The sequence below is a fragment of the Schistocerca cancellata genome, chromosome 11, assembly GCF_023864275.1.
Source record: "Schistocerca cancellata isolate TAMUIC-IGC-003103 chromosome 11, iqSchCanc2.1, whole genome shotgun sequence".
Classification (NCBI taxonomy): domain Eukaryota; kingdom Metazoa; phylum Arthropoda; class Insecta; order Orthoptera; family Acrididae; genus Schistocerca; species Schistocerca cancellata.
The window spans coordinates 39,887,839-39,900,264 of NC_064636.1; the positions used below are offsets into that span (position 1 = coordinate 39,887,839).

At 39.3% G+C, this 12,426-nt stretch overlaps 1 protein-coding gene across 1 annotated transcript in view; it reads right to left on the reverse strand.

The window, feature by feature from the left end:
- Positions 1-2,984: 2,984 nt before the first annotated feature.
- Positions 2,985-12,426, reverse strand: part of LOC126108160 (activated Cdc42 kinase-like) — a 323,364-nt gene continuing 313,922 nt past the window's right edge. Inside the window, exon 23 of the mRNA XM_049913403.1 lies at positions 2,985-3,105. Coding sequence (XP_049769360.1) covers positions 2,985-3,105 — 121 coding nt within the window. The remainder of the gene's footprint in view (positions 3,106-12,426) is intronic.

Below are 12,426 nucleotides of genomic sequence, written 5' to 3' on the forward strand. Positions count from 1 at the left end.
CTTGCCAATATTCACTATGCATATACCATTAAGTACACAATCATGTTTGCATTTTTAAGAAGCTTTTAAGTAATACATTCAGTGGAGGGCATGATACATTTACCTACTGATTACACCAACAGAAGTGCAGACAGCAACTGAAAAGGTACCCACACAACCACTTAGTTGCAATACACAATATTTTTCAAGAATCCTGAATATTAAAAGGTTGAGCAATCACAAATTCTGAAAATGAGTTATCTTACTGCCTACAGAGTACTTGCTACAGTGAACAGTTAAAAATATGAACTGGGCTGTGACCTGAATGCAGATTCCCAGTGTGCTCAGATGGCGTGACTGATATTGCACAGTCCATGCTAGGCACATATACAGGTCGTACGTCCAGTTTTAACTTTTCACGGAGGACTGTTGCAAGTCCTGTTATTGCCTATTATATCTATAACTAAGCAGTGGTTGTTTTTCTACAATTCCACACTTTCCACAGCCACTAATATATATTTTATCTCCTTTTTCTTCGGCTCTTCTGGAGTGAATGATACCACTGACTGCACATTACCCATTACACACACAGTAACACTCGACTGTCCCTATTACATGTACTGCTAGAATATATGCAGAAAAAAATATATAAATATATACACATAACATTAGAGAACAAAGACATACTTTGTCTGAAGAGGCTAAAATTGCAAAACAAAAGGCTTCTGACTGTAATTTTCAGTTTCTTCTCCTCTGCTTTTTACATGAGACCATTGTCTTGGACACCAGAGGGAGAATGATGTGAAATTTATTCCTGTTAGGCACTGTTGACCAAGAATCACAGAGGACAGTCGCTGTATACACAAAACGCTATGTAGATTGCTTTTATTAGTCACTCAGAGCAATCAAGGTCATTCACATACACACATTTGTTTGAGCCCAAAAGATTCTGAACACAAAAATGACTCAAAGACACCTCAACATTAGAACGACTGAAAGTCTGACTCTAATGTAAAATCAATCTCTCTCTCTCTCTCTCTCTCTCTCTCTCTCTCTCTCGTGCACACACGATACTGTTCAACACGTCTTTAACATCTTTAAGAACAATGTAAGCTGTACAGTAACAGAAATAACAGTTGCTTAAATGTTCTGATACAAACAAAAACTTATGAGAACTAATGATTCAGCACAACACTTGTTCCAAATTTCACTTTGGTGTTTTAAATCATCTACAAAATATTAGGAGTTCCTACATTGTACCAGATAATCTAACAACAAGAGCAAGGTGGGGAGGTTAAGAAAGTATCTTAAACTGGACAGGTTCCACAACAGTGCCAGAAACATGATCTCTACTTTAACCATAAAGTAGCTTACACAGAAGTAATACGGAAGCAGTGTGCAGTTAAATAAAATACTAGAGATTCAAGGGTACTTGTATTCCTTAATAAAAGATGGGAATTTCAGTTCAAGATTGGTTGTTTACCAATAACAATGTAAGAAAGGAATAGTATCACAAAAATGGTTCTAGTTAAAACGGATGCTGAAAAGGCGGAGACCCCACAGTTCAACAGTGTCATTTACTGAGTGACGAAGATTGATACGAATTGAAACAAGAGGTAGAAGATTGGTGTTTGATGCCCTGTTGGCACAAGGTCGACACATCCGAACTCTCGTAAGATCTGTGCCTTGCAGCCAAAAGAAATCATTCAAATAACAACCTCTTCCGATACCATTTTGTAACAGAAAATATTGTTCTCTAGGTGAAAGAAAAAAGTAAACAACTCATAAAGGAATAAATGTCTTAAAATTAATATAAAGTAGTAAAAGTGATTTTGATGAACTCTGTTATAACGTAAAGTTCCGATCTAACTGTTACAAACATATAGATGTATATCTGTCTGAGGTCACGGGGGACTTGTTATGTAGTGCAATTGACGAACAGACTGCAGTTTCATATTGCAAAATTATAACGTAGATCAAAGTTGGATGTTAGTGTCAAGTTTATTACAAAAAGCTTAGACCAAACCATCCTTTCATCAATATATCAAAAGGGATTTGAAAATTGAATTTAATATTGCTGTCACCATTACTGCAATGAGAAGCTGTGTTATAAGTCACAAACCATAAAAACACACCGTCTCATTGTGATAGCATCAAAATGACCATTTTTGGATAAATTAGATGGTAAGGGAAAGCTATGGTAACTGTGATTCATTGCATTTGAAGCTGAGAGACAATCAGACAACTTGATGTACGTTTTTGTTTTTGCTCCTGCTTTCACTCAATATTATGTTGAATGCTGCCCCCTTTTCAAAACATTCATCAGTTTCACATATATGGAGCTCTCCTTGCTACAAGACTGGCAAATGTGTGTACTTGTGGTACAAGGTCACTGAGCTAATATGGGTGTTTGTACTTTTATTTTGTCAGGAAGATTGCCGAAAATCTGATGTGATTGAAAATATACTCAGTGTGCGAAATAAGAGTTCACCAGTTTCTAGAAGCTCTCAGTATTTCTGTCTTACGCCAGCAGTACGGCTGAGGTACAAACTTACCAGTTGCTCCTGGGAGCGGGAGGTGTACCTAAGTGAAGTGATGCCAACAGAAAGTAGCTAGCCACCGTATGTGACACCAACTCGGATATGATAAATGTCACAGTAAGATTCCTGACAATTGCGTAGCCCCAAAGATTGGTTGAATAATAAATTATTTGCACCTTAAAAGCACTGTTCTGAAATATGTTGTTTGTTTATAGTAAAGCAACTAGTTTCTGAATTTGGTGTTCTTTAAACAATGTCAAAGGAGATTGAAAACTTGCAAAGATCGGACAAGAGAGCCTTGCAGAAGGTACAGTGTCAGCATTTTCCCCAATTTATTTAGAGAAAGCAGAGAAAACTTTAATGTGGGAAATCAGACTGGGACCCGAACCTCGCCTCTTCCAAGTACGAGTCCACCAACTTTTCTTAGCCACTTGTGCTCCACAATCGTGTCCGAGACCACCTGTTCTACAATGAAGAACACGGCTGACCCTCTTGCGGCTCCAATAGCTCGGTCATTCCCATTACCTGGTAGTCGAAATGCATATGCTCGAGCACTACTTTGTTCTGTAACTTGGCACACAATTTTCTGCAAGAAAAGTGTGCAAGGCAATTCAATGCAAACAGCAGTGTTAACTCTGGCTACCACACACATAATGTGAAAGAATCAGGAGAAAACGATAAGAATGGAAGACCAAAAGAGAAGTAATCAGATTAATAAGGGTGTAAGGTACGGATGCTGTATTCCCCTCTACTGTTCAACTAGATATTTAAGATGCAATGAAGGGGAAGGAAAAACAAACATCCAGAAGTGGGACTAAAATTCAGGGCGAAAAAATATCAATATGATTCAGCTAATTGCATTGCTGCCATCTGTGGAAGAATTGCAATACCAGTCAAATGGAATGGACACCTTGCCAATTACAGAATATGGAGAGAGAGAGAGAGAGAGAGAGAGAGAGAGAGAGAGAGAGAGAGAGAGAGAGAGAACCAAAGGGACAAAAAAGTAACGAGAAGCGGCAGACTTGAGATTACCGATAAGCTTACACACGGAAATCTGGGACAACACAGTAGATGAAGTGAAACATTTCTGCTAGCTCGGAAGCAAAATAATGGACGATGAAGGTAATAGTGAGGACAAAAGAAGTAGATTAGTACAGACAAATGGAGCATCTTCACAAAAAGACATCACTATCATAAAACTTCTTAATTACAGAAATAAATGCCTGAGAATGTACATTTGGTGCACAGCGCTGTATTGAAGTGAATCCCACACTGTGGGAAAACCAGAAAAAAGAGAGTTGAAGTAAGTGTGATGTAGTGCTGTGAAATATGTTGAGAATTAAGTGGAATGATAAGAAATGAGGAAGACCTCCGTAGAACTGTTGAGGAAAGGAATTCGTGGAAACTAGTGACAAGAAGAAGGGACAAGATGGCAGGACATGCGTTAACACAGCAGGGAATAACTTCCTTACTACTAGAGGGAGTGACGGAGAGTAAAAACTATACAGGAAGACAGATCAGAAAATACAGTATGTTTCAAAATTAGTTTCAGGATTTTAGGGACTGTAGAGGGAATTTAGCAGATAAAGTTTCGACAATGAACCTACCTACATAAATGTACCATTTGGATGTAAAATAAGTGTGACCTTCAGATAACTTTCAAATCCCCCGCTACACAGTCTGGTATGTAAGGAAAAGCCACACAATGCCTGCATCGAGAACATTTTCTGGATTGCCTCAGTCCGTAACATACTATCTTTTTGTGACTGTAACAACAGCTGCAAGAGACTGGTAGGGTGGGTTTGTGGACTGTGTGTCTCAAAGCATACACAGCAAATACACCTCACTGCCATGTGCATGATGATGATTATGTTTGATTTATGGGGCACTCAACTGCGTGGTCATCAGTGCTCGTAGAAAGTCCCAATTTTTACACAGTCCAATCTAGCCACTGTCACATATGATGATGATGATGATGATGATGATGATGATGATGATGATATAACGATGACAACACAAACACCCAGTCTCTGGCAAAGAAAATTTCAATGCGGCCAGGAATCGAACCCGGGACCCCGTGATGCAGAGGGAGCAATGCTAGCCACAAGACCACGAGCTCTGAACTCGCCACACGGAGCAGCTACTGTCGAGCGCACAGGTCAGAGATTGTCATCTCTGGTCTCTGTGAACCGTAAAGAAGGAAATATGAGTCGTCTGACCTTCAAACTTATTTTACATCCAAACGGTACATTTCCAGAAATGGGCTAATTATGAAAACGTAATAAGGGAATGTAGGCAATAGGAGTGGACTGGAGTACAAACGGATTGTAACTTCGATTGTCTCACATATGGAGATGACGTAGTGTAGTAGGTTGAGTGAATCACACCACGAGTTGAAATAAATTTACCAGAAAATGGACAACTACACACAGAAGGCTTGGCTAAAAGTGAACTGAGACACAAAACGGAGTTTATGCAATTAGGAAGAAGACGAGAGCAGGAAGAATGTCACGAGAGTTCAGCAGTCCAGATACATGGATATTGGTTAACCAGTGAAAACTGCATAGGAATTGATATTATGTACAGAATAGCAGTGGGAATGGAATGCAAGTATTCCCTTGGGTAAACGCCGAGTTCAAAATCGAGATCAGCAAACACTGAGGTGAGAATCTACAATGCATAGATAGGCCCAGCAGTCGTGTAGTGCTCAGGAATCTGGAGCACGACTAAATGAGAGATGGAAAAATTATTAATACTTGAAAGAATAGCAATGAGGAAGACGTGGGGATCCAACTTAGATAAAGAATAATGGAGGAGGAGGAGGAGGAGGAGGAGGAGGAGGAAGAATGAGCAATTCTACCCCTTGGTACAAGAAACAGCAATCCTACAGAAGCTGAAGAGCAAAACTCCAGTAGACAGACCATACAGCCCATATGCCCGAAGAAAGACAGGCGAAGAAAGCACCCGGGCGGAAACCGAACACCAGACGCCCCACATGATGACCCAGGCGGTGCGGGACGGGTGACCCGGAGAAGGACGTGCTGGCGCTGGGTATTGGAGACTGATCAGAAAACAGAAAGGAATGGAGGCAGCTTGTGGAAGCAGGTCAAGGTCTGCAGGGCCTGGATATGTATAGGTATTACCTGCTAAGTCTCTCCCGCAACCTGCAGAAGCCTGTAATACGAATTGTGTAACACCCTGTATACATCAAATAACTGACAAAGCTGAGTGCAAGTGCTACTCTGAGAGGGTGGTACAGGAGAGGCAATAGTTGTGGGTTGCAAAAAAGAGCCACAAATAATATAGGGAAACACCAGTACTAGAAAACTGGATGGTAATCTCCAAAAGTTGTAAAGCAGGATCATAAAGTGTGATATTGGGTCGTAATGGAGCAATTCTACTCTGGCAGACACACTGCAGAAACAACATGAGGCAGGAGGTGGGGAACACTCTCTCTGGTTCCATGCCACACTCTACCAGAGCTCAAGAAAATCAGAGCAAACAGTCATGTGCTCAGGGGTCAAATTTTTGGAAAAGTACAGCAAAGGAAATGCATCTCAAAGCACCTCAGGAAATAGATATCTTGTGATGGGAGTGCCAAAAATATGCTTGCAAAGTTGGCAAAATTGTGGTTTGTGATGTTAAGAAGAGCAGTTTTCTGGTACTGTTGGTCAAGTTATGCAGTGGGCTTAGGTAGCACTTCGTCTTTTTCTTATTATTTCATGACCAGTTTCTTTCTCCCCCTTTTCCTTTAACTACAAGCAAAACCATATAAAACCTTCAGAATTCTGTGTAAGGTGAACAAGTTTTAATCAGAAGATTTAAAAGAGCCTCCTGGAACACAATGCATCCATCACAAAAGCCTTTAACCAGTTTCTGGCAGTAGTTTCTGTGTTGCCCTTCTCTGGTCCATTTGAGCAAAGTTTGAGACCCTATAGGTTGCAGCTTTATTACTCAATGCTTTGTAAGTACACAGGAGCGCATTTGCTATTTTATCTGATGTTATTCGATGAAGTGTTATACAGTATAACACTTTCAATGAACAAATGCGTAATTTACTGAACTGTGACAACTAAAGCTTAATACACGACTACTGATGAACAATCGACTATTGCATGACAAAATCTCAATGAACTTGTGATAGCAGTAACTTATGAATATTACTGTAAAGCACATGTTCAAAAGTGCACGGTTTTGGCTTCTGAACAGTACCGTCAAACGGGGTGATTTTGGACACCGGGGCGAATTCAGACATTATGGCTTATTTGCTCTTTGTTACTGCATAGAAACAAAGAGATACTTATTTCGACGTCCGTGCGCCAGTTATTTTAAGCACAAGATTGCGTTTATCACTTTCCACAACTTTTATTTTGCGTCAATTGTTTCACTAGGTGAATAATTGACGAACAGTCTCAGTATTAAAAATCCGTGCATTATCGTAAAGTGGAAACTTTCTATTGTTGGGCCGAGCGGGAAGTTATTGTAACTGTAATTGTCGATGTGCTCAATAGCTAACAGCACTGAGACAATTTCTGTACAAGTTTGTTGAGTTTCTTGTGCAAGGTTATAAAATAACGACATTTTTTGTAAAACTGTGTACTGTGTGGGTTGATTTCGGACAATGCCAAGAACGTATAAGAGCAGGAGAGATGCTACAGTATGGTGTAATTATGACGTGGGACTTTTAGATAAAGCTGTTCATGATATTCAGAGTGGTAAATAATCGTACAGAAAAGCATGTGATTTGTATGGTATACCTAAATCAACCCTACAAAGTACATGGAAAAAAAAAAAAAAAAAAAAAAAAAAAAAAAAAAAAAAAAAAAAAAAAAAAGGGGGGGGGGGACAGCCAGTGCCAAATAAAGAAGAAGGTATCTTGAGGGCTGCACATTGGGGATTTCCTTCACTAAATTGGATATTAGATATTTAGTTGAAGGCTACCTTGATAAATCTAGCCAAAAAGAGAAGAAATTTTGTAATAATTTGCGAGGAAAAGAATGGGTGCATTTACTCCTCAAACGACAGTCAGAAGATCTTTCCATTCGCTTAAGCAAAAATATTAAATGAGCTCGTGCAGGAGTGAACAAAGAGACTGTTTATTTAAATTCTTGCAAAATAAAAAACTTATCTGTAATATCTCAAATCCATTATATCATTCCATATCACTTATTCGTAACAAATGGCTGCCTTAAAATGTGTAAAATGTCACCAAAATCAAATAAAAAGAATGTAGAATTAAAAAAAAAAAAGGCAGTAACTGTCCAAATTTGCCCTCTATAACTGTAACTTCGGACAGAGATTTAAAAAACACACGTGTCCGAAATCACCCCAATCCATGGGGGTGACTTCGGACACTTTATTTAACTGCCTCAAATATACCTACACATACACTTTCTGGTTCTGCGATATTTTATTTGTTACACATATACCCTACCACTTCCATTACAATCAATTTAATCTAACGATATATACGAAAGTTACAATCAAAATAACAACAAAACCGTCCGAAATTATCCCGTTTGACTGTATTTTAACTATTGTTGTATTCACAGGTTCTGTATAGTAGCACTAATCAGAATGTTGGGATGCTAACACAATACGAAAGTTACAATCAAAATAACAACAAAACCGTCCGAAATCATCCTGTTTGACTGTATTTTAACTATTGTTGTATTCACAGGTTCTGTATAGTAGCACTAGTCAGAATGTTGGGATGCTAACACAATTGAAGACTTGAAATAAACAAGGCTCTAAGTGGCACAACAGGGAATTTTGAAGTTTCGTGTTAAATGTGATTGACATGTGAAGCCCAATGATGTGTAAAAGGCTCAAACTGCCACAAACAAAATGTAATAACAAATGCAATCAATAGATGGGATGCAGTTTAACAGCCACTGCTGTTAAGATATTTAAGGCTCTATGTTCCACACGCTTACTCCTCAGTGTTAGATAAAATGGCGGAGGCAGCACATGTTTGTAACAGTTTGAATGGAAAGAAATGACAAATTAAAGGAGAAGGTACTGTGGCTGCAATAAGAGAAAAGCTGAAAAATGGAGGGGATGAATACACTATTCAAGCAATAAATCCATTGTGTAAAATCTCATCCAGCACAAGAAATAAGTCTCATTACTGGTCGTTAATCTGCACATAACTGAACAGAATGTTTATTCTTGAATTACCAGATGTATTGTTCCAGAAGACGTAAAAGACATGATACAGCCATCTATAATCAGTAACATGAATGCATCTACCTTGTTTGATTTCAAGAAAGCAGCAGATTGTAATACAAACACAGCAAATCTAAACATATCAAAAGTACAGTGGCTCTGGTTGGATAAACTTAAGCCTCCTGTAGTTAAGACCAGGAGGCCTGGGAAGGTGTCCCTATTTTCAGAAAAGGTGTACGAGTAAGGGGCATCACGAAAGTGCAACCTTTTTGCCGAGTACGCTCAGTAAACTGAGCTTTTCATTGAATTTCCATTTTCGGTAAGTTTTTCATGCTATTACAATAGAATGTTCATAATTTCCTTTGGAAACTAGGTCCATACTATGCTTAACTTTCAAATAAAACACATTAATAGTGCAATTATAGACATTAATTATCCAGTACAATTAAAACTCATTTTCCTCAAATTCATGATTTTGGCACCTAGAGCCTTTTTCGTTTCAAGTCTTCAATTGATATCACTCGCTTCTAGGCTAAACTAGTGCTCTGCACATATTTACCTGTCTGTTTTGTGTGCATTTGATACAAATGCTGAAAGTTTACTTGTCTGTTCAACACCCATAACTTTGACTTGCTTCTTTTTGCTCTTTATTTGTAGTCTGATGCTTCTGATTTGAACAAACCATTAAAAATAGTGAGAGAGATTAGACTATTAGCACCACATTCAATACATGTTCGAGTAATGCTTATAGGTTGCTAATTTCTCTGGTGAACTGTTACTGAGAGTGAAATACTGCTCCCCCAAGCTAACTCAACTCAGACAAGTGACGGGTATTAAGTGGGATATATTTGTTTCCAAAAACAAAAGGTGACACTCCTAATTCTCAGTGATGCTACTAACAGAGATACTTCTAGAATTGACCTCAAGGAGAGGCAATTTCAAGCACTGCCAATGTACACACAGAAAAGTAGGTCCAAGTGGTGAATGAGCTCCTGCTCCTTTGCAATCTTTCATAGCCTGTCCTATCTTCTTCCTGAGAGAGACGAACTAACAGTTCTGAAAGCAGAGTAAAGTTTTTTCCGTACTGGTAAAAGTGTTTATAATACTTTTTGGACACCACTCTGGCAACTTGTATGCCCCAGTTACCCAATTGCCAGAGAGATAACCTGCAGTGTAATGGAGAATGTGAACCTCACATCACTCTTAGTCACTGTCCACATCACTGACAGGTGAAGACCAGATTAAATGCAGACTGCAAATTTTCTTTACCGCTACACCACCAGGCCTGACAAGTGTCTATAGTTAGTACTTGGAATTTTGTCTCCTGAATGTTAAGTACTGGTCACTCATTCAGCCGGACTGTAATGTTACACTTTTTTTGAAGTGAATCTTCCTTTTCATAAAGAGGTATTTCTATAGGTAGTTTTTTCTTGAGATGGGGAGGGGAGGAGGGGAAGGGGGAGGGGGGGGGGGAAAGAGGGAGGGGGAGAGAGAGAGAGAGAGAGAGAGAGAGAGAGAGAGAGAGAGAGAGAGATCTGTGTTGCCAGATGACATTTTCAAAGCTGTCACGACTTCACATGGCTGTATGCTGCTTTTGCAGGGTATCAGTACAGCAATCTTTGTACACTATGTAACTTATATAAACTATTAAAAACAAAACACTTTGGGCTCTTTTACAGTGTGGCAGCATCACACACACACACACACACACACACACACACACACACACACAGTACTACCACATGAAGTAGCAAAAAGGCTCATTCACATCTGCTCACTAAAATACGCTGTAAAAAGCTTAAATACTGTAATACACTGTCTAAAAAAATCTCGAGCATCTGTGCTCGTTTTGATTTGCAATGGGTCTACAGTAACAAACCCAATGTACAGAGTAACAAAAATGCAATTATATACAAAATGTGTAGAAAAGAAGGAGACCCTGGAAGACCAATTCGAAGAGGTGTGCAGTGTGCCCGAGGCGCGCCGGAGCTGCTGCGGAGGCTCCGCTCTGCCCGAGGCGGGGGAGGAGCGGGTGGGGCGAGGGAGCCCGCTCAAACCTGCAACCGACCCACAGGGCACGTCAGCTACGTCTGGAGTTGACGTGTCTGCAGTGTGACAGACACTTGACAAGGCAGTAACTTTAATGTACCTAAATGGCCAAAACACAGGGAAATAACTGAAGTGTGATATTTGTTGATCAATTAAAAATTATTAATAATCTCCGAAGGCAGATTTATGGGTGAAAGCCTCAGCCACTGGAATTAAAAGCAGGTCTAAGACAGGTGGATGGGCTATCACATTTACAGTTTAACTGAATTTTAGGAAAAAATTACACAGATCATAAATTTGGAGTTCAAACATCACATACATCTACATCAACATCTACGTGATTACTCTGCTATTCACAATAAATTGCTTGGCAGAGGGTTCAATGAACCACCTTCATGCTGTCTCTCTACCGTTCCACTCTTGAACGGCATGCAGAAAAAATGAGCAATTAAATTTTTCTGTGCGAGCCCTGATTTCTCTTATTTTATTGTGATGATCATTTCTCCCTACGCAGGTGGGTGCCAACAGAATGTTTTTGCAATCGGAGGAGGAAACTGGAGATTGAAATTTCATGAGAAGATTCTGTCGGAACGAAAAACGCCTTTGTTTTAATGATTGCCACTCCAATGCACGTATCATGTCTGTGACACTATCTCAAGTGTTCTGCCAATGAATCACAGTCTTTGGTTTGTCCCAGCCACAATATTATCTATGTGATCATTTCAATTTAGGTTATTTGTAATTGTAACCCGTAAGTATTTAGTTGAATTTACAGCCCTCAGATTTGTGTGACTTATTGCATAATCAAAACGCTAGCTGATTTCTTTTAGTACTCATGTGAATAACTTCACACTTTTCTTTATTCAGGGTCAACTGCCACTTTTTGCACTATACAGATATCTTATCTAAATCATTTTGCAAGTCGTTTTGATCATCTGATGACTTTACAAGACGGTAAATGACAGCATCATCTGCAAACAATTTAAGACAGCTACTCAGATTGTCTCCTATGTCGTTAATATAGATCAGGAACAATAGAGGGCCTATAACACTTCCTTGGGGAACACCGGATATTACTTCTATTTTACTCGATGACTTTCCGTCTATTCTACGCAGGAACTTGAATGGAATTAAGGTCACTTGCCTAGCATTTTTAGAACAGCATAATACAGGGTGAGTATTAAGTCTTTGCTTGCTAACAAAAAAATATTTCTTAGGAGCTATGCAGTTTGTTGCAAATGGTAGCTTAACTCATGAAGTTCTTACAAGCACTCTTCTACTCTTCACACTGCACATCAGTGGCAGTGATTTGAACAATGGGTAGTGTTTCAACGCAATGATGCTCCACCACACTGGGGGCCAGTGCCAGTTTGCCAGTTTTGGTTGGGTGAAACCTTTCCACACAGACAGTTTAGCACAGACGGTCCAACACCATGGCCGACACAGTCATCACACACAACCCATCTTGACTGTTTTTGATGAGTTAAGGTAAGGGTAAAGCTTTCAGTTCACAAGTTCCTGATGTGCAAACTGTTACAGCATCTGTATGAGATACTGTACAGATGGTGACAGAAGAAAGTTGTCAAAAACATGGCGGGAAATAGAGTACTCTGTAGAGGTTCTTTTGGAAACAAATGGAGCCATTCTGAAAGTACAGTGGTAAAAAAAAAATTACAAGTTAAGCTAACAT